The sequence below is a fragment of the Cherax quadricarinatus genome, unplaced genomic scaffold (genome assembly GCF_038502225.1).
Source record: "Cherax quadricarinatus isolate ZL_2023a unplaced genomic scaffold, ASM3850222v1 Contig15, whole genome shotgun sequence".
Taxonomy (NCBI): domain Eukaryota; kingdom Metazoa; phylum Arthropoda; class Malacostraca; order Decapoda; family Parastacidae; genus Cherax; species Cherax quadricarinatus.
This window is the reverse complement of record NW_027195041.1, coordinates 561,336-585,751: the sequence shown is the minus strand read 5'-3', so window position 1 is coordinate 585,751 and position 24,416 is coordinate 561,336. Positions and strand designations below refer to the sequence as shown.

Below are 24,416 nucleotides of genomic sequence, written 5' to 3'. Positions count from 1 at the left end.
ACAAAGTTCCTTGACCTGTACTACCTGGGACAAAGTCCCTTGACCTGTACTACCCGGGAAAAAGTCCCTTGACCTGTACTACCCGGGACAAAGTCCCTTGACCTGTACTGCCTGGGACAAAGTCCCTTGACCTGTACTACCCGGGACAAAGTCCCTTGACCTGTACTACCCGGGACAAAGTCCCTTGACCTGTACTGCCTGGGACAAAGTCCCTTGACCTGTACTACCTGGGACAAAGTCCCTTGACCTGTACTGCCCGGGACAAAGTCCCTTGACCTGTACTACCCGGGACAAAGTCCCTTGACCTGTACTGCCCGGGACAAAGTCCCTTGACGTGTACTACCTGGGACAAAGTTCCTTGACCTGTACTGCCTGGGACACAGACGAGAAAATTATAATTTACTGCTGGAAAAAATGTTGGAGGAAGTGATCCCCAGCATGCACATAAACACTCACTACGTAAACAAGAAACTCGGCAGACCGTACAAAATGATTCCAGTTAAGAGCACGTGTGTCAGGAGTGCACTGAGATAACAGTGTGCACAAGTGCACTGAGACATAACAGTGTGCACAAGTGCACTGAGACATAACAGTGTGCACAAGTGCACTGAGACATAACAGTGTGCACAAGTGCACTGAGATAACAGTGTGCACAAGTGCACTGAGACATAACAGTGTGCACAAGTGCACTGAGACATAACAGTGTGCACAAGTGCACTGAGATAACAGTGTGCACAAGTGCACTGAGACATAACAGTGTGCACAAGTGCACTGAGACATAACAGTGTGCACAAGTGCACTGAGATAACAGTGTGCACAAGTGCACTGAGACATAACAGTGTGCACAAGTGCACTGAGACATAACAGTGTGCACAAGTGCACTGAGACATAACAGTGTGCACAAGTGCACTGAGACATAACAGTGTGCACAAGTGCACTGAGACATAACAGTGTGCACAAGTGCACTGAGATAACAGTGTGCACAAGTGCACTGAGATAACAGTGTGCACAAGTGCACTGAGATAACAGTGTGCACAAGTGCACTGAGACATAACAGTGTGCACAAGTGCACTGAGACATAACAGTGTGCACAAGTGCACTGAGACATAACAGTGTGCACAAGTGCACTGAGACATAACAGTGTGCACAAGTGCACTGAGACATAACAGTGTGCACAAGTGCACTGAGACATAACAGTGTGCACAAGTGCACTGAGACATAACAGTGTGCACAAGTGCACTGAGACATAACAGTGTGCACAAGTGCACTGAGGCATAACAGTGTGCACAAGTGCACTGAGATAACAGTGTGCACAAGTGCACTGAGACATAACAGTGTGCACAAGTGCACTGAGACATAACAGTGTGCACAAGTGCACTGAGATAACAGTGTGCACAAGTGCACTGAGATAACAGTGTGCACAAGTGCACTGAGATAACAGTGTGCACAAGTGCACTGAGACATAACAGTGTGCACAAGTGCACTGAGATAACAGTGTGCACAAGTGCACTGAGACATAACAGTGTGCACAAGTGCACTGAGACATAACAGTGTGCACAAGTGCACTGAGACATAACAGTGTGCACAAGTGCACTGAGACATAACAGTGTGCACAAGTGCACTGAGACATAACAGTGTGCACAAGTGCACTGATATAACAGTGTGCATAAGTGCACTGAGACATAACAGTGTGCACAAGTGCACTGAGACATAACAGTGTGCACAAGTGCACTGAGACATAACAGTGTGCACAAGTGCACTGAGACATAACAGTGTGCACAAGTGCACTGAGACATAACAGTGTGCACAAGTGCACTGAGACATAACAGTGTGCACAAGTGCACTGAGACATAACAGTGTGCACAAGTGCACTGAGACATAACAGTGTGCACAAGTGCACTGAGACATAACAGTGTGCACAAGTGCACTGAGACAACAGTGTGCACAAGTGCACTGAGACATAACAGTGTGCACAAGTGCACTGAGACATAACAGTGTGCACAAGTGCACTGAGACATAACAGTGTGCACAAGTGCACTGAGACATAACAGTGTGCACAAGTGCACTGAGACATAACAGTGTGCACAAGTGCACTGAGATAACAGTGTGCAGAAGTGCACTGAGACATAACAGTGTGCACAAGTGCACTGAGACATAACAGTGTGCACAAGTGCACTGAGATAACAGTGTGCACAAGTGCACTGAGACATAACAGTGTGCACAAGTGCACTGAGACATAACAGTGTGCACAAGTGCACTGAGATAACTGTGCACAAGTGCACTGAGACAACAGTGCACAAGTGCACTGAGATAACAGTGTGCACAAGTGCACTGAGACATAACAGTGTGCACAAGTGCACTGAGACATAACAGTGTGCACAAGTGCACTGAGACATAACAGTGTGCACAAGTGCACTGAGACATAACAGTGTGCACAAGTGCACTGAAATAACAGTGTGCACAAGTGCACTGAGACAACAGTGTGCACAAGTGCACTGAGATAACAGTGTGCACAAGTGCACTGAGACATAACAGTGTGCACAAGTGCACTGAGACATAACAGTGTGCACAAGTGCACTGAGACATAACAGTGTGCACAAGTGCACTGAGATAACTGTGCACAAGTGCACTGAGACAACAGTGCACAAGTGCACTGAGATAACAGTGTGCACAAGTGCACTGAGACATAACAGTGTGCACAAGTGCACTGAGATAACAGTGTGCACAAGTGCACTGAGACATAACAGTGTGCACAAGTGCACTGAGACATAACAGTGTGCACAAGTGCACTGAGATAACTGTGCACAAGTGCACTGAGACAACAGTGCACAAGTGCACTGAGATAACAGTGTGCACAAGTGCACTGAGACATAACAGTGTGCACAAGTGCACTGAGATAACAGTGTGCACAAGTGCACTGAGACATAACAGTGTGCACAAGTGCACTGAGACATAACAGTGTGCACAAGTGCACTGAGACATAACAGTGTGCACAAGTGCACTGAGATAACAGTGTGCACAAGTGCACTGAGATAACAGTGTGCACAAGTGCACTGAGACATAACAGTGTGCACAAGTGCACTGAGACATAACAGTGTACACAAGTGCACTGAGACATAACAGTGTGCACACCTCCCTTCAAGTCTTCCTGTGATATTCCTATTTACACCTATTCGATATACTTTCTTGTTCAACCTATTTACTGCTAGGTGAACTGTGGCAGCAAGTGTTAGTAGACTAACACCCAGGTACCTGCTTACTGCTAGGTGAACTGTGGCAGCAAGTGTTAGTAGACTAACACCCAGGTACCTGCTTACTGCTAGGTGAACTGTGGCAGTAGGTGTTAGTAGACTATCACCCAGGTACCTGCTTACTGCTAGGTGAACTGTGGCAGTAGGTGTTAGTAGACTATCACCCAGGTACCTGCTTACTGCTAGGTGAACTGTGGCAGTAGGTGTTAGTAGACTATCACCCAGGTACCTACTTACTGCTAGGTGAACTGTGGCAGTAGGTGTTAGTAGACTATCACCCAGGTACCTGCTTACTGCTAGGTGAACTGTGGCAGTAGGTGTTAGTAGACTATCACCCAGGTACCTACTTACTACTAGGTGAACTTTGGCAGCAGGTGTTAGTAGACTAACACTCAGGTACCTGCTTACTGCTAGGTGAACTGTGGCAGCAAGTGTTAGTAGACTAACACCCAGGTACCTGCTTACTGCTAGGTGAACTGTGGCAGTAGGTGTTAGTAGACTATCACCCAGGTACCTGCTTACTGCTAGGTGAACTGTGGCAGTAGGTGTTAGTAGACTATCACCCAGGTACCTGCTTACTGCTAGGTGAACTGTGGCAGTAGGTGTTAGTAGACTATCACCCAGGTACCTACTTACTGCTAGGTGAACTGTGGCAGTAGGTGTTAGTAGACTATCACCCAGGTACCTGCTTACTGCTAGGTGAACTGTGGCAGTAGGTGTTAGTAGACTATCACCCAGGTACCTACTTACTACTAGGTGAACTTTGGCAGCAGGTGTTAGTAGACTAACACTCAGGTACCTGCTTACTGCTAGGTGAACTGTGGCAGTAGGTGTTAGTAGACTATTACCCAGGTACCTACTTACTGCTAGGTGAACTATGGCAGTAGATGTTAGTAGACTATCACCCAGGTACCTACTTACTACTAGGTGAACTTTGGCAGCAGGTGTTAGTAGACTAACACTCAGGTACCTGCTTACTGCTAGGTGAACTGTGGCAGTAGGTGTTAGTAGACTATCACCCAGGTACCTACTTACTGCTAGGTGAACTATGGCAGTAGATGTTAGTAGACTATCACCCAGGTACCTACTTACTACTAGGTGAACTTTGGCAGCAGGTGTTAGTAGACTAACACTCAGGTACCTGCTTACTGCTAGGTGAACAGTGACAGCAGGTGTAAGGAGACTTGCCCTTACGTCTCACCCTGCAAAGGATGCCACCCACACCACTCCACTAACACTCAGGTACCTGCTTACTGCTAGGTGAACAGTGACAGCAGGTGTTAGTAGATTAACTTACCTTAACCATGATGGTATTAACAGTGACAGTCACTGCTATGGCCAGTTTTTCAGTGACTGTTGAAGGGATATTGATGGGGCTTAGTTACTAGTGTCTAGCTAGTGACTGCCAGTGGTGTAGTAAGCACTGGTGGTAGGTCAGTCACGTTTGTAAGTGGGAGAGTTTTTCCAGTGGATGGGGCACTAGTGAGTCCGTGTGGTAGTCTGTGTGAGGCGTCCAGACCACGTGTGGTGGTCTGTGTGAGGCGTCCAGACCACGTGTGGTGTGTCTGTGTGAGGCGTCCAACCTTTATATATGTTCCCGTACACACATGACAACCACGCATGTGTGTACCTCCCCACGCCCACGCACGTACACACACACACACACACACACACACACACACACACACACACACACACACACACACACACACACACACACACACACACACATGAGGACCAGGCAGGACTTCAAAGAGACCTGGACAGACTGGACACCTGGTCCAGCAAATGGCTTCTCGAATTTAATCCTGCCAAATGCAAAGTTATGAAGATAGGGGAAGGGCACAGAAGACCACAGACAGAGTATAGGCTAGGTGGCCAAAGACTGCAAACCTCACTCAAGGAGAAAGATCTTGGGGTGAGTATAACACCGAGCATGTCTCCGGAAGCACACATCAATCAGATAACTGCTGCAGCATATGGGCGCCTGGCAAACCTGAGAACAGCATTCCGATACCTTAGTAAGGAATCATTCAAGACACTGTACACCATGTATGTCAGGCCCATACTGGAGTATGCAGCACCTGTTTGGAACCCGCACTTGATAAAGCACGTCAAGAAACTAGAGAAAGTACAAAGGTTTGCAACAAGGTTAGTTCCAGAGCTAAGGGGAATGTCCTATGAAGAAAGATTAAGGGAAATCGGCCTGACGACACTGGAGGACAGGAGGGTCAGGGGAGACATGATAACGACATATAAAATACTGCGTGGAATAGACAAGGTGGACAAAGACAGGATGTTCCAGGGAGGGGACACAGAAACAAGAGGCCACAATTGGAAGTTGAAGACACAAATGAGTCAGAGAGATATTAGGAAGTATTTCTTCAGTCATAGAGTTGTAAGGCAGTGGAATAGCCTAGAAAATGACGTAGTGGAGGCAGGAACCATACACAGTTTTAAGACGAGGTTTGATAAAGCTCATGGAGCGGGGAGAGAGAGGGCCCAGTAGCAACCGGTGAAGAAGCGGGGCCAGGAGCTAAGACTCGACCCCTGCAACCACAAATAGGTGAGTACAAATAGGTGAGTACACACAGTCCCTCAGCCTTGGAAGGAGGTGGTCAGTACCTCAGTCATGATAGAAGGTGGTCAGTACCTCTGTCATGATAGAAGGTGGTCAGTACCTCAGTCATGATAGAAGGTGGTCAGTACCTCAGTCATGATAGAAGGTGGTCAGTACCTCTGTCATGATAGAAGGTGGTCAGTACCTCAGTCATGATAGAAGGTGGTCAGTACCTCAGTCATGATAGAAGGTGGTCAGTACCTCAGTCATGATAGAAGGTGGTCAGTACCTCAGTCATGATAGAAGGTGGTCAGTACCTCTGTCATGATAGAAGGTGGTCAGTACCTCAGTCATGATAGAAGGTGGTCAGTCCCTCAGTCATGATAGAAGGTGGTCAGTACCTCAGTCATGATAGAAGGTGGTCAGTACCTCAGTCATGATAGAAGGTGGTCAGTCCCTCAGTCATGATAGAAGGTGGTCAGTCCCTCAGTCATGATAGAAGGTGGTCAGTACCTCAGTCATGATAGAAGGTGGTCAGTCCCTCAGTCATGATAGAAGGTGGTCAGTCCCTCAGTCATGATAGAAGGTGGTCAGTCCCTCAGTCATGATAGAAGGTGGTCAGTCCCTCAGCCTTGGAAGGAGGTGGTCAGTCCCTCAGTCATGATAGAAGGTGGTCAGTCCCTCAGTCATGATAGAAGGTGGTCAGTCCCTCAGTCATGATAGAAGGTGGTCAGTCCCTCAGTCATGATAGAAGGTGGTCAGTCCCTCAGTCATGATAGAAGGTGGTCAGTCCCTCAGCCTTGGAAGGAAGTGGTCAGTCCCTCAGCCATGATAGAAGGTGGTCAGTCCCTCAGTCATGATAGAAGGTGGTCAGTCCCTCAGTCATGATAGAAGGTGGTCAGTCCCTCAGTCATGATAGAAGGTGGTCAGTCCCTCAGTCATGATAGAAGGTGGTCAGTCCCTCAGCCTTGGAAGGAGGTGGTCAGTCCCTCAGTCATGATAGAAGGTGGTCAGTCCCTCAGTCATGATAGAAGGTGGTCAGTCCCTCAGTCATGATAGAAGGTGGTCAGTCCCTCGGTCATGATAGAAGGTGGTCAGTCCCTCGGTCATGATAGAAGGTGGTCAGTCCCTCGGTCATGATAGAAGGTGGTCAGTCCCTCGGTCATGATAGAAGGTGGTCAGTCCCTCGGTCATGATAGAAGGTGGTCAGTCCCTCGGTCATGATAGAAGGTGGTCAGTCCCTCAGTCTTGATAGAAGGTGGTCAGTCCCTCAGTCATGATAGAAGGTGGTCAGTCCCTCAGTCATGATAGAAGGTGGTCAGTCCCTCAGTCATGATAGAAGGTGGTCAGTCCCTCGGTCATGATAGAAGGTGGTCAGTCCCTCAGTCATGATAGAAGGTGGTCAGTACCTCAGTCATGATAGAAGGTGGTCAGTACCTCAGTCATGATAGAAGGTGGTCAGTACCTCAGTCATGATAGAAGGTGGTCAGTACCTCAGTCATGATAGAAGGTGGTCAGTACCTCAGTCATGATAGAAGGTGGTCAGTACCTCAGTCATGATAGAAGGTGGTCAGTACCTCAGTCATGATAGAAGGTGGTCAGTACCTCAGTCATGATAGAAGGTGGTCAGTACCTCAGTCATGATAGAAGGTGGTCAGTACCTCAGTCATGATAGAAGGTGGTCAGTACCTCAGTCATGATAGAAGGTGGTCAGTACCTCAGTCATGATAGAAGGTGGTCAGTACCTCAGTCATGATAGAAGGTGGTCAGTCCCTCAGTCATGATAGAAGGTAGTCAGTCCCTCAGTCATGATAGAAGGTAGTCAGTCCCTCAGTCATGATAGAAGGTGGTCAGTACCTCAGTCATGATAGAAGGTAGTCAGTCCCTCAGTCATGATAGAAGGTAGTCAGTACCTCAGTCATGATAGAAGGTAGTCAGTCCCTCAGTCATGATAGAAGGTGGTCAGTCCCTCAGTCATGATAGAAGGTGGTCAGTCCCTCGGTCATGATAGAAGGTGGTCAGTCCCTCAGTCTTGATAGAAGGTGGTCAGTACCTCAGTCATGATAGAAGGTGGTCAGTACCTCAGTCATGATAGAAGGTGGTCAGTACCTCAGTCATGATAGAAGGTGGTCAGTACCTCAGTCTTGATAGAAGGTGGTCAGTACCTCAGTCATGATAGAAGGTGGTCAGTACCTCAGTCATGATAGAAGGTGGTCAGTACCTCAGTCATGATAGAAGGTGGTCAGTACCTCAGTCATGATAGAAGGTGGTCAGTACCTCAGTCATGATAGAAGGTGGTCAGTACCTCAGTCATGATAGAAGGTGGTCAGTACCTCAGTCATGATAGAAGGTGGTCAGTACCTCAGTCATGATAGAAGGTGGTCAGTACCTCAGTCATGATAGAAGGTGGTCAGTACCTCAGTCATGATAGAAGGTGGTCAGTACCTCAGTCATGATAGAAGGTGGTCAGTCCCTCAGTCATGATAGAAGGTAGTCAGTCCCTCAGTCATGATAGAAGGTAGTCAGTCTCTCAGTCATGATAGAAGGTGGTCAGTACCTCAGTCATGATAGAAGGTAGTCAGTACCTCAGTCATGATAGAAGGTGGTCAGTCCCTCAGTCATGATAGAAGGTAGTCAGTACCTCAGTCATGATAGAAGGTAGTCAGTCCCTCAGTCATGATAGAAGGTGGTCAGTACCTCAGTCATGATAGAAGGTAGTCAGTCCCTCAGTCATGATAGAAGGTGGTCAGTCCCTCAGTCATGATAGAAGGTGGTCAGTACCTCAGTCATGATAGAAGGTGGTCAGTCCCTCAGTCATGATAGAAGGTGGTCAGTACCTCAGTCATGATAGAAGGTGGTCAGTACCTCAGTCATGATAGAAGGTGGTCAGTACCTCAGTCATGATAGAAGGTAGTCAGTCCCTCAGTCATGATAGAAGGTGGTCAGTCCCTCAGTCATGATAGAAGGTGGTCAGTCCCTCAGTCATGATAGAAGGTGGTCAGTACCTCAGTCATGATAGAAGGTAGTCAGTCCCTCAGTCATGATAGAAGGTAGTCAATACCTCAGTCTTGATAGAAGGTAGTCAGTCCCTCAGTGGGACTGCTAATAGTAACAGCCTGGTTGAACGGACTGTTACACGAACTGCCCTTACGCCCTGCCTGGGGATCGAACCCAGTTCCTTTGTGGTTTGATGACTCAGTATTCCTTTTCACGTTAACTAACATGTTGCAGAGGTGTGTGTGTCAACATGCATCATGCTGCTCGTGATCCAGTTGACTGTTGGTGGCAGTAAAGTGCACCAACTTAGCACCAGACATGACGCTCATTACATCACTCATGTCACTGGTAGAGTGTTTATCTTACAACTGAAGGACCCAGGTTCAATCCTGGATTTTGGTAATGTTGGTTTTGTCTCCTAAGACCTGTTCATATGCAAGTAAATAGGTATCTGGGTGTTAGTCTCCTAACGCCTGTTACCTAGAAGCAAACAGGTACCTGGGTGTTAGTCTCCTAATATCTGTTACCTAGCAGTAAACAGGTACCTGGGTGTTAGTCTACTAACATCTGTTACCTAGCAGTAAACAGGTACCTGGGTGTTAGTCTCCTAACATCTGAGTGTTGAGGGTGACATCGTGGGGGAGTTATAACTTGTGTACCCAGTCTTACAGCTGCGTATTGTCTTAACATTTCAGCATTAAGATTACAGAGGATTGAATTGACTTTGGTGGGTGCGTGGGTGTGGGCGTGGGTGGTGGGCATAGGTGGTGGGCGTGGGTGATGGGCATGGGTGGTGGGCGTGGGCATGAGTACCACCAACTCATCATCAGAGACCAAGAACGTGAAAATTAGGCAAAATGCGAATTGATTTCAGTGTGTCCATGGGGCGGGTGTGGGCGTGAGGGCGTGGAGACGTGGGTGTGGGCGTGATTGCTGCCAGGGAGGGGCGTTACTGTGCACGAACATTGTGCACTTTTCTTATAATAGGGATTGTTACGTCTGACACGAGAGACGGAACTTTAGAAGTCCCTACCATGACCTTTCTCAGACCAAATATATATATATATATATATATATATATATATATATATATATATATATATATATATATATATATATATATATATATATGTATATATCTGTTATCTAATAGTAATCAGGTACCTGGGTGCTAGTGGAGTGTTGTGGGTGGTATCCTGGGGGAGTTATAACGTGTGTGTACCCAGTCCTACAGCTGCGTAGTGTCTTAACATTTTTCAGTATGTACAGTTGGTGTCTGAGAGTTATAACCGAGCAGTATAGTGATGACACAACGGCTCTTGTACCACACTAAGTATTTATTATAGCGACGTTTCGCCCCTGCAGATCGAAACGAGTTACCTTTATAAAGACATCTAGTTGGTTAATGGAGTTTGAAGTCTATCGACTACACGAGGGTCATTAAGGCTACATGTCATCAAGTCTCTCTACTACACGAGGGTCATTAAGGCTACATGTCATCAAGTCTACTACACGAGGGTCATTAAGGCTACATGTCATCAAGTCTACTTCACGACGGCTACATGGTCATTAAGGCTACATGTCATCAAGTCTACTACACGATGGTCATTAAGGCTACATGTCATCAAGTCTACTACACGAGGGTCATTAAGGCTACATGTCATCAAGTCTACTACACGAGGGTCATTAAGGCTACATGTCATCAAGTCTACTACACGAGGGTCATTAAGGCTACATGTCATCAAGTCTACTACACGAGGGTCATTAAGGCTACATGTCATCAAGTCTACTACACGAGGGTCATTAAGGCTACATGTCATCAAGTCTACTACACGAGGGTCATTAAGGCTACATGTCATCAAGTCTACTACACGAGGGTCATTAAGGCTACATGTCATCAAGTCTACTACACGAGGGTCATTAAGGCTACATGTCATCAAGTCTACTACACGAGGGTCATTAAGGCTACATGTCATCAAGTCTACTACACGAGGGTCATTAAGGCTACATGTCATCAAGTCTGCTACACGAGGGTCATTAAGGCTACATGTCATCAAGTCTACTACACGAGGGTCATTAAGGCTACATGTCATCAAGTCTACTACACGAGGGTCATTAAGGCTACATGTCATCAAGTCTACTACACGAGGGTCATTAAGGCTACATGTCATCAAGTCTACTACACGAGGGTCATTAAGGCTACATGTCATCAAGTCTACTACACGAGGGTCATTAAGGCTACATGTCATCAAGTCTACTACACGAGGGTCATTAAGGCTACATGTCATCAAGACTGTCTACTACACGAGGGTCATTAAGGCTACATGTCATCAAGACTGTCTACTACACGAGGGTCATTAAGGCTACATGTCATCAAGTCTACTACACGAGGGTCATTAAGGCTACATGTCATCAAGTCTACTACACGAGGGTCATTAAGGCTACATGTCATCAAGACTGTCTACTACACGAGGGTCATTAAGGCTACATGTCATCAAGTCTACTACACGAGGGTCATTAAGGCTACATGTCATCAAGTCTACTACACGAGGGTCATTAAGGCTACATGTCATCAAGTCTACTACACGAGGGTCATTAAGGCTACATGTCATCAAGTCTACTACACGAGGGTCATTAAGGCTACATGTCATCAAGTCTACTACACGAGGGTCATTAAGGCTACATGTCATCAAGTCTACTACACGAGGGTCATTAAGGCTACATGTCATCAAGTCTACTACACGAGGGTCATTAAGGCTACATGTCATCAAGTCTACTACACGAGGGTCATTAAGGCTACATGTCATCAAGTCTACTACACGAGGGTCATTAAGGCTACATGTCATCAAGTCTACTACACGAGGGTCATTAAGGCTACATGTCATCAAGTCTACTACACGAGGGTCATTAAGGCTACATGTCATCAAGTCTACTACACGAGGGTCATTAAGGCTACATGTCATCAAGTCTACTACACGAGGGTCATTAAGGCTACATGTCATCAAGTCTACTACACGAGGGTCATTAAGGCTACATGTCATCAAGTCTACTACACGAGGGTCATTAAGGCTACATGTCATCAAGTCTACTACACGAGGGTCATTAAGGCTACATGTCATCAAGTCTACTACACGAGGGTCATTAAGGCTACATGTCATCAAGTCTACTACACGAGGGTCATTAAGGCTACATGTCATCAAGTCTACTACACGAGGGTCATTAAGGCTACATGTCATCAAGTCTACTACACGAGGGTCATTAAGGCTACATGTCATCAAGTCTACTACACGATGGTCATTAAGGCTACATGTCATCAAGTCTACTACACGAGGGTCATTAAGGCTACATGTCATCAAGTCTACTACACGAGGGTCATTAAGGCTACATGTCATCAAGTCTACTACACGAGGGTCATTAAGGCTACATGTCATCAAGTCTACTACACGAGGGTCATTAAGGCTACATGTCATCAAGTCTACTACACGAGGGTCATTAAGGCTACATGTCATCAAGTCTGTCTACTACACGAGGGTCATTAAGGCTACATGTCATCAAGTCTACTACACGAGGGTCATTAAGGCTACATGTCATCAAGTCTACTACACGAGGGTCATTAAGGCTACATGTCATCAAGACTGTCTACTACACGAGTGTCATTAAGGCTACATGTCATCAAGACTGTCTACTACACGAGGGTCATTAAGGCTACATGTCATCAAGTCTACTACACGAGGGTCATTAAGGCTACATGCCATCAAGTCTACTACACGAGGGTCATTAAGGCTACATGTCATCAAGACTGTCTACTACACGAGGGTCATTAAGGCTACACGTCATCAAGACTGTCTACTACACGAGGGTCATTAAGGCTACATGTCATCAAGTCTACTACACGAGGGTCATTAAGGCTACATGTCATCAAGTCTACTACACGAGGGTCATTAAGGCTACATGTCATCAAGTCTACTACACGAGGGTCATTAAGGCTACATGTCATCAAGACTGTCTACTACACGAGGGTCATTAAGGCTACATGTCATCAAGACTGTCTACTACACGAGGGTCATTAAGGCTACATGTCATCAAGTCTACTACACGAGGGTCATTAAGGCTACATGCCATCAAGTCTACTACACGAGGGTCATTAAGGCTACATGTCATCAAGACTGTCTACTACACGAGGGTCATTAAGGCTACATGACATCAAGACTGTCTACTACACGAGGGTCATTAAGGCTACATGTCATCAAGTCTACTACACGAGGGTCATTAAGGCTACATGTCATCAAGTCTACTACACGAGGGTCATTAAGGCTACATGTCATCAAGTCTACTACACGAGGGTCATTAAGGCTACATGTCATCAAGTCTACTACACGAGGGTCATTAAGGCTACATGTCATCAAGTCTACTACACGAGGGTCATTAAGGCTACATGTCATCAAGACTGTCTACTACACGAGGGTCATTAAGGCTACATGTAATCAAGTCTGCTACACGAGGGTCATTAAGGCTACATGTCATCAAGACTGTCTACTACACGAGGGTCATTAAGGCTACATGTCATCAAGTCTACTACACGAGGGTCATTAAGGCTACATGTCATCAAGACTGTCTACTACACGAGGGTCATTAAGGCTACATGTCATCAAGTCTACTACACGAGGGTCATTAAGGCTACATGCCATCAAGTCTACTACACGAGGGTCATTAAGGCTACACGTCATCAAGTCTACTACACGAGGGTCATTAAGGCTACATGTCATCAAGTCTACTACACGAGGGTCATTAAGGCTACATGTCATCAAGACTGTCTACTACACGAGGGTCATTAAGGCTACATGTCATCAAGTCTACTACACGAGGGTCATTAAGGCTACATGCCATCAAGTCTACTACACGAGGGTCATTAAGGCTACACGTCAAGTCTACTACACGAGGGTCATTAAGGCTACAAGTCATCAAGTCTACTACACGAGGGTCATTAAGGCTACATGTCATCAAGTCTACTACACTAGGGTCATTAAGGCTACACGTCATCAAGTCTACTACACGAGGGTCATTAAGGCTACATGTCATCAAGACTGTCTACTACACGAGGGTCATTAAGGCTACATGTCATCAAGACTGTCTACTACACGAGGGTCATTAAGGCTACATGTCATCAAGACTGTCTACTACACGAGGGTCATTAAGGCTACATGTCATCAAGTCTACTACACGAGGGTCATTAAGGCTACATGTCATCAAAACTGTCTACTACACGAGGGTCATTAAGGCTACATGTCATCAAGTCTACTACACGAGGGTCATTAAGGCTACATGTCATCAAGTCTGCTACACGAGGGTCATTAAGGCTACATGTCATCAAGTCTACTACACGAGGGTCATTAAGGCTACACGTCATCAAAACTGTCTACTACACGAGGGTCATTAAGGCTACATGTCATCAAGTCTACTACACGAGGGTCATTAAGGCTACATGTCATCAAGTCTACTACACGAGGGTCATTAAGGCTACATGTCATCAAGACTGTCTACTACACGAGGGTCATTAAGGCTACATGTCATCAAGTCTGCTACACGAGGGTCATTAAGGCTACGTGTCACCTGTACACCACCAGTCAAGAATATTGATTATTGTAAACTACCAGTGTATATACACTAGGAGGTATACATCTCAGTGTATATACACTAGAAGGTACACATCTCAGTGTATATACACTAGAAGGTATGCACCACACTGTGTATACACTAGGAGGTATACATCTCAGTGTATATACACTAGGAGGTATACATCTCAGTGTATATACACTAGAAGGTATGCACCACACTGTGTATACACTAGGAGGTATACATCTCAGTGTATATACACTAGGAGGTATACATCTCAGTGTATATACACTAGGAGGTATGCACCACACAGTGTATATACACTAGAAGGTATGCACCACACAGTGTATATACACTAGAAGGTATGCACCACACAGTGTATATACACTAGAAGGTATGCACCACACAGTGTGTATACACTAGAAGGTATGCACCACACAGTGTATATACACTAGAAGGTATGCACCACACACTGTATATACACTAGAAGGTATGCACCACACAGTGTATATACACTAGAAGGTATGCACCACACACTATATACACTGGAAGGTATGCACCACACAGTGTATATACACTGGAAGGTATGCACCTCACAGTGTATATACACTAGAAGGTATGCACCACACAGTGTATATACACTAGAAGGTATGCACCACACAGTGTATATACACTAGAAGGTATGCACCACACAGTGTATATACACTAGAAGGTATGCACCACACAGTGTATATACACTAGAAGGTATGCACCACACAGTGTATATACACTAGAAGGTATGCACCACACAGTGTATATACACTAGAAGGTATGCACCACACAGTGTATATACACTAGAAGGTATGCACCACACAGTGTATATACACTAGAAGGTATGCACCACACACTGTATATACACTAGAAGGTATGCACCACACAGTGTATATACACTAGAAGGTATGCACCACACACTATATACACTGGAAGGTATGCACCACACAGTGTATATACACTGGAAGGTATGCACCACACAGTGTATATACACTAGAAGGTATGCACCACACACTATATACACTAGAAGGTATGCACCACACAGTGTATATACACTAGAAGGTATGCACCACACAGTGTATATACACTAGAAGGTATGCACCACACAGTGTATATACACTAGAAGGTATGCACCACACAGTGTATATACACTAGAAGGTATGCACCACACAGTGTATATACACTAGAAGGTATGCACCACACAGTGTATATACACTAGAAGGTATGCACCACACAGTGTTTATACACTAGAAGGTATGCACCACACAGTGTATATACACTAGAAGGTATGCACCACACAGTGTATATACACTAGAAGGTATGCACCACACTGTATATACACTAGAAGGTATGCACCACACAGTGTATATACACTAGAAGGTATGCACCACACAGTGTATATACACTAGGAGGTATGCACCACACAGTGTATATATACTAGAAGGTATGCACCACACACTGTATATATACTAGAAGGTATGCACCACACACTGTATATATACTAGAAGGTATGCACCACACAGTGTATATACACTAGAAGGTATGCACCACACAGTGTATATACCCTAGAAGGTATGCACCACACAGTGTATATACACTAGGAGGTATGCACCACACAGTGTATATATACTAGAAGGTATGCACCACACACTGTATATATACTAGAAGGTATGCACCACACACTGTATATACACTAGAAGGTATGCACCACACACTGTATATATACTAGAAGGTATGCACCACACACTGTATATACACTAGAAGGTATGCACCACACACTGTATATACACTAGAAGGTATGCACCACACAGTGTATATACACTAGAAGGTATGCACCACACAGTGTATATACACTAGAAGGTATGCACCACACAGTGTATATACACTAGAAGGTATGCACCACACAGTGTATATACACTAGAAGGTATGCACCACACACTATATACACTAGAAGGTATGCACCACACAGTGTATATACCAGTACCTCACTATATACATAATCTCTGAATATAATGTATATATATGATGGATATATATCTCTGACATTTCGACGATAAATATTCTTAGATAGGTCAGGTAGACTACACTGTCTATTATAACCAAATTTACTAATTTTATGGTTGATTTTATTGCTAGCAGCAGAATAAATTTTATAATGTAGATGTCCAGAATTTTTTTAAAAATAATTTGTATATCCGACTGTAAGAGAAAATGAATTTTCAAGGGCAAACTAAAGTATTGTTTGTTTAACACTGTTTCCTGGCGCATCTGCTGACTCAGATTTTCTTGTGATTATTAACCCAGGATAACCCAAGATTATTAACCTTGCAGGGTTAATTAAACAGGATAACCCATGATTATTAACCCGGAGGGTTAATGAGCCAGGATAACCCAAGATTATTAACCTTGCAGGGTTAATTAAACAGGATGACCCAAGATTATTAACCCCCGAGGGTTAATGAGCCAGGATAACCCAAGATTATTAACCTCGCAGGGTTAATTAAAAGAGGATAACCCAAGATTATTAACCCCGGAGGGTTAATGAGCCAGGATAACCCAAGATTATTAACCTCGCAGGGTTAATTAAACAGGATAACCCAAGATTATTAACCCAGGAGGGTTAATGAGCCAGGATAACCCAAGATTATTAACCTCACAGGGTTAATTAAAGAGGATAACCCAAGATTATTAACCCCGAAGGGTTAATGAGCCAGGATAACCCAAGATTATTAATCCCGGAGGGTTAATGAGCCAGGATAACCCAAGATTAACCCCGGAGGGTTAATGAGCCAGAATAACCCAAGATTATTAACCCCGCAGGGTTAATTAAACAGGATAGCCCAAGATTATTAACCCCATGAGGGTTAATAACCCAGGATAACCCAAAATTATTAACCCTTATCCCACTCATAACAGGATAGAACCTCCCAGAATGGTTGTTGTCTACCATGGTAGTGTACGAGGGGTCACTCACCGAACAAGAGGATAGTACCTCCCAGGATAGTTACTATCTACTAGCCTATTTCCAGTTGTCAGTGCACTGTTTGTAAGCTCTCATACACCCACCAAGAATGATGCTAATGAAGACAGTATAATTATTCCAGTATACTTTCCAGTCAGGTCTTACAAAATGTGTGAATCAGTAGCGACGTTCCTGATTACCGCATCAGGTGCCTCTGCTAGGACATAATGAATCTTGCTTTCATTAGAAAAAGTTATTTTTCACAGATTAGTAACCCAGGTGGGTTAATAACCCAGGGGGGGGGAACCTATGAGAAGGGAATAGTGTGGCTTATTTCACTGTGTCTCGTCAGGTTGTATTTTTTGGGTGGCTTTAGTAAGCTTTAGTAAGTGAAACACAACTTGGCAAAGCTCTACACAGTGAAACACAACTTGGCAAAGCTCTACACAGTGAAACACAACTTGGCAAAGCTCTACACAGTGAAACACAACTTGGCAAAGCTCTACACAGTGAAACACAACTTGGCAAAGCTCTACACAGTGAAACACAACTTGGCAAAGCTTTACACAGTGAAACACAACTTGGCAAAGCTCTACACAGTGAAACACAACTTGGCAAAGCTCTACACAGTGAAACACAACTTGACAAAGCTCTACACAGTGAAACACAACTTGGCAAAGCTCTACACTGGGCTAAACACAACTCGACAAAGTTCTACCCACTGCTTCTGCGCCTCTTTCTCGTCACCTTTGGACAGGGAACCGTGAATCGACCCCTTCAGCCACAAAGAGGCGAACACAAACACTTGACACGTGGTCAAAGGCTACGACTCACGACATCCGTCGCCCTACAAGGTATACCACAGTATACCAGGCTATACCAGGAGAGTGAGAAGGCTATTCCCGTACTAATAAGTGCACCAAGGGAGACGTTTAGACCCATTATGTTTCCTACATGTTAGAGAGATGTAACATAGCTCTTAAAACTGAGTTATTTATAGTGATGGAGAGGTTTAGCGGGAAGGAGGGACTGGCACCCCCTCCTCCTAGCCTTGTGTAATGTCAAATTTGGTCAGTCTGCCACTTTGCGAGGTCACAGACCAGTTCTGCTTGATGGATCAATCAAGCTGTTGGTGCTGGTGACACGCACTTCACTGCTGTAATAATAATAATAATAAATATTGCTGGTATTTGTGAGTAATTAAGGAGTGATAGGGTAGTAATTGGTAAAGTCAGTAATTAATCTCAGTGGTAATATATGTTGGTCTTCTCTCATCCTGAACACCATTCTCACGTTGTTATTATTATTATTATTATTATTATTATTATTATTACTAAGGGGAAGCGCTAAATCGGTAGGGGTGATATAGTGTCTGGAGAGAATAAGGAATTTGAGTCAGGTTTGATCTGAGGAAGCTGATGAGGCGGCTCCAATTCCCTGGATCGAGAACCCTTCAATGTCGTGTATATATATATATATATAATATATATATATATATATATATATATATATATATATATATCCTTAAATGGATGTGACTTGGACCTGCCTAGCATGGGCCAGTAAGTCTACTGCAGTGCTCCTTCTTTCTTATGTTCTAATATATGTGTGTGGGAGGTGAGCTTCCTGGATCCTGGTGGTCTTCAGGTCGAACTCACTTTTAAACTAAGGGAGGAGGAAGTTAGGATAAAATATAAACAAGTATTGGCAGGAAGATGGACTGGTGTAAGTATGAGTAGTGGGGGGGGGGGGTTGAAGAGGGTTGGAATAGTGTTAAAAATGTAGTATTAGAATGTGGGGCAGAAGTTTGTGGTTATAGGAGGGTGGGGGCAGGAGGAAAGAGGAGTAATTGGTGGAATGATGAAGTAAAGGGTGTGATAAAAGAGAAAAAGTTAGCTTATGAGAGGTTTTTACAAAGCAGAAGTGTTATAAGAAGAGCAGAGTATATGGAGAGTAAAAGAAAGGTGAAGAGAGTGGTGAGAGAGTGCAAAAGGAGAGCAGATGATAGAGTGGGAGAGGCACTGTCAAGAAATTTTAATGTAAATAAGAAAAAAAATGGAGTGAGATAAATAGATTAAGAAAGCTTAGGGAACGAATGGATTTGTCAGTTAAAAACAGAGTAGTGGAGTTAGTAGATGGGGAGATGGAGGTACTGAGCAGGAATATTTTGAGGAACTTTTAAATGTCGAGGAAGAAAGGGAGGCGGTAATTTCATCCACTGGTCAGGGAGGTATAGCATCTTTTAGGAGCGAAGAAGAGCAGAATGTAAGTGTGGGGGAGGTACGTGAGGCATTACGTAGAATGAAAGGGGGTAAAGCAGCTGGAACTGATGGGATCATGACAGAAATGTTAAAAGCAGGTGAGAGGGGATATAGTGTTGGAGTGGTTGGTAATTATGTTTAATAAATGTATGAGAGAGAGGAACGTACCTAGGGATTGGCAGAGAGCATGGATAATTCCTTTATATAAAGAGAAGGGGCGCAAAAGAGATTGTAAAAATTATAGAGGAATAAGTTTACTGAGTATACCAGGTAAAGTGTACGGTAAGGTTATTATTGCAAGAATTAGAGTTAAGACAGAGAGTAGGATTGCAGATGAGTGAGGAGGCTTTACAGTGGGTACGGGATGAGTAGATCAAGTGTTTATATTGAACTAAATATGTGAACAGTATTTAGATAGAGGTAGGGAAGTTTTTATTGCATTTATGGATTTAGAAAAGGCATATGATAGTGGACAGAGGAGCAATGTGGCAGATGTTGCAAGTATATGGAATAGTTGGTAAGTTACTAAATGCTGTAAAGAGCTTTTATGAGGATAGTGAGGCTCAGGATAGGGTGTGTAGAAGAGAGGGAGAATACTTCCCGGTAAAAGTAGGTCTTAGACAGGGATGTGTAATGTCACCATGGTTGTTTAATATATTTATAGATGGGGTTGTAAAAGAAGTAGGGTGTTGGAGAGAGGGGAGAGAGGTGAGAGGGGGAAGAGAGGGGAGGGAGGTGAGAGGGGGGAGAGGGGTGAGAGGGGTGGGATTAAATTATGGGGAATTAAATACAAAATAAAAGTTAACTGAGTTACTTTTTGCTGATGATGCTGTGCTTTTGGGAGTTTTTAAAAATAAATTGAACAGGTTAGTAGACGAGTTTGGGAGAGTCTGTAAAGAAAGTTGAAAGTGAACATAGATAAGAGTAAGGTGATGAATGTATATATACACATATACACCTCCCTGTGTATATACACAGAGATATACACCTCCCTGTGTATAAGTCCCACAGAAAGTCAAAAAGACAGAGGAGATTAAAAGTGGCCTTGTTAATTGGTCCGTAAATCCTCCAGTAAAGACTGGAGATTATTCTAATCCTCCCAGGATTAGGTGAGAAAATCTCCAACCCAGTGATCCAAGGCAATAGAACTGTTATATATATATATATATATATATATATATATATATATATATATATATATATATATATAAAGAATGGTATTAAGTAGTGGACAGCTGATGTAGTAGACAGATGGTGCAGTGGGCAGCTGGTGTAGTGGACAGCTGGTGTAGTGGGCAGCTGGTGTAGTGGACAGCTGGTGTAGTGGACAGCTGGTGTAGTGGACAGCTGGTGTAGTGGACAGCTGGTGTAGTGGGCAGCTGGTGTAGTGGACAGCTGGTGTAGTGGACAGCTGGTGTAGTGGACAGCTGGTGTAGTGGACAGCTGGTGTAGTGGGCAGCTGGTGTAGTGGACAGCTGGTGTAGTGGACAGCTGGTGTAGTGGGCAGCTGGTGTAGTGGACAGCTGGTGTAGTGGACAGCTGGTGTAATTAATATTTTATGGGACTTCTTTCTTCCAGGTATTTTCGAAATTCTTATCAGCTTTTAATTATTGACTGGCTTCTTTTTCTCAAAGTTAATCTCAATTTGCTCCCAAAACCGCATCAACACCAATATATATATATATATATATATATATATATATATATATAGAGGTAGTAGGTTGGTAGACAGCAACCACCCAGGGAAGTACTACCGTCCTGCCAGATGACTGTGAAACAGAAACCTGTAATTGTTTTGCATGATGGTAGGATTGCTGGTTTCTTTTTCTGTCTCATAAACACGCTAAGATAACAGGGATATCTTGCTACTCCTACTTACACTTTGGTCACACTTCACAGACACGCACATGCATATATATATATACATACATCTAGGTTTTTCTCCTTTATCTAAATAGCTCTTGTTCTTTTTTATTTCTTCTATTGTCCATGGGGAAGTGGAAAAGAATCTTTCCTCCGTAAGCCATGCGTGTCGTATGAGGCGACTAAAATGCCGGGAGCAATGGGCTAGTAACCCCTTCTCCTGTATATATTACTAAATTTAAAAGGAGAAACTTCAGTTTTTTCTTTTGGGCCACCTCACCTCGGTGGGATACGGCTGGTATGTTGAAAGAAGAAGATATATATATATATATATATATATATATATATATATATATATATATATATATATATATATATATCATGCCGAATAGGTAAAACTGGTCAATCAGCGAGAACTTAAGAATAACGGAAGAACAGAAGGCTTATAAGACTGAGATATCATTGTTAAATTAGACACATGTGCAACTCTTGGGTATCTTTATTGAGGAAACGTTTCGCCACACAGTGGCTTCATCAGTCCATACAGAGGATAAACTTGAAGAACAGGAGGAGAATGACGTAATCAGTCCCTCAACCTTGAGTCGATGTGGTCAGTCCATCAATCTTGAGTAGAATACGGTATATGAGCGGAGCAGCAGCTTATATACCGTAGGCAGGAGAGGTGCAGCAGTCGTAGGTGGTGTCACATAAGCTGCTTCTCCGCTGATATGCCGTATTCTACTCAAGGTTGATGGACTGACCACATCTACTCAAGGTTGATGGACTGACCACATCTACTCAAGGTTGATGGACTGACCATATCGACTCAAGGTTGAGGGACTGACCACATCGACTCAAGATTGATGGACTGACCACATCGACTCAAGATTGATGGACTGACCACATCGACTCAAGATTGAGGGACTGATTACCTCATTCTCCTCCTGTTCTTCAAGTTTCTCCTACGTATGGACTGATGAAGCCACTGTGTGGCGAAACGTTTCCTCAATAAAGATACCCAAGAGTTGCACATGTGTCTAATTTATCAACATGTCGGTTCTCTGAACCATCCATCTACAACACTGACATATCACCTGACACACTACATAACACCCGTCACATGTAGTAGTATCAAGGACTTATAACACATATATCACCTGACATACTACATAACACCCGTCACATGTAGTAGTATCAAGGACTTATAACACATATATCACCTGACACACTACATAACACCCGTCACATGTGGTAGTATCAAGGACTTATAACACATATATCACCTGACACTACATAACACCCGTCACATGTGGTAGTATCAAGGACTTATAACACATATATCACCCGACACACTACATAACACCCGTCACATGTAGTAGTATCAAGGACTTATAACACATATATCACCTGACATACTACATAACACCCGTCACATGTAGTAGTATCAAGGACTTATAACACATATATCACCTGACATACTACATAACACCCGTCACATGTAGTAGTATCAAGGACTTATAACACATATATCACCTGACATACTACATAACACCCGTCACATGTGGTAGTATCAAGGACTTATAAGACTGAGATATCACCTGACATACTACATAACACCCGTCACATGTAGTAGTATCAAGGACTTATAACACATATATCACCCGACATACTACATAACACCCGTGACATGTAGTAGTATCAAGGACTTATAACACATATATCACCTGACATACTACATAACACCCGTCACATGTGGTAGTATCAAGGACTTATAACACATATATCACCTGACACACTACATAACACCCGTCACATGTGGTAGTATCAAGGACTTATAACACATATATCACCTGACATACTACATAACACCCGTCACATGTGGTAGTATCAAGGACTTATAACACATATATCACCTGACATACTACATAACACCCGTCACATGTAGTAGTATCAAGGACTTATAACACATATATCACCCGACACACTACATAACACCCGTCACATGTAGTAGTATCAAGGACTTATAACACATATATCACCTGACATACTACATAACACCCGTCACATGTAGTAGTATCAAGGACTTATAACACATATATCACCTGACATACTACATAACACCCGTCACATGTAGTAGTATCAAGGACTTATAACACATATATCACCTGACATACTACATAACACCCGTCACATGTGGTAGTATCAAGGACTTATAAGACTGAGATATCACCTGACATACTACATAACACCCGTCACATGTAGTAGTATCAAGGACTTATAACACATATATCACCCGACATACTACATAACACCCGTGACATGTAGTAGTATCAAGGACTTATAACACATATATCACCTGACACACTACATAACACCCGTCACATGTGGTAGTATCAAGGACTTATAACACATATATCACCTGACATACTACATAACACCCGTCACATGTGGTAGTATCAAGGACTTATAACACATATATCACCTGACATACTACATAACACCCGTCACATGTGGTAGTATCAAGGACTTATAACACATATATCACCTGACATACTACATAACACCCGTCACATGTGGTAGTATCAAGGACTTATAACACATATATCACCTGACATACTACATAACCCTGATATATCACCCGACATACTACATAACCCTGATATATCACCCGACATACTACATAACCCTGATATATCACCCGACATGCTACATAACACTGATATATCACCCGACATACTACATAACCCTGATATATCACCCGACATACTACATAACCCTGATATATCACCTGACATACTACATAACCCTGATATATCACCCGACATACTACATAACCCTGATATATCACCCGACATACTACATAACCCTGATATATCACC

General features: G+C 43.7%; 2 protein-coding genes across 2 annotated transcripts in view; one reads left to right on the top strand and one right to left on the bottom strand.

The window, feature by feature from the left end:
• Positions 1 to 4,808, bottom strand: part of LOC128704566 (uncharacterized) — a 40,642-nt gene extending 35,834 nt beyond the window's left edge. The window contains exon 1 of the mRNA XM_053799690.2: positions 4,549 to 4,808. Coding sequence (XP_053655665.2) covers positions 4,549 to 4,557 — 9 coding nt within the window. The 5' untranslated portion in view covers positions 4,558 to 4,808. The remainder of the gene's footprint in view (positions 1 to 4,548) is intronic.
• Positions 1 to 24,416, top strand: part of LOC128704570 (uncharacterized) — a 382,531-nt gene that overhangs the window by 44,795 nt on the left and 313,320 nt on the right. The gene's annotated exons all lie outside the window — the stretch shown is intronic.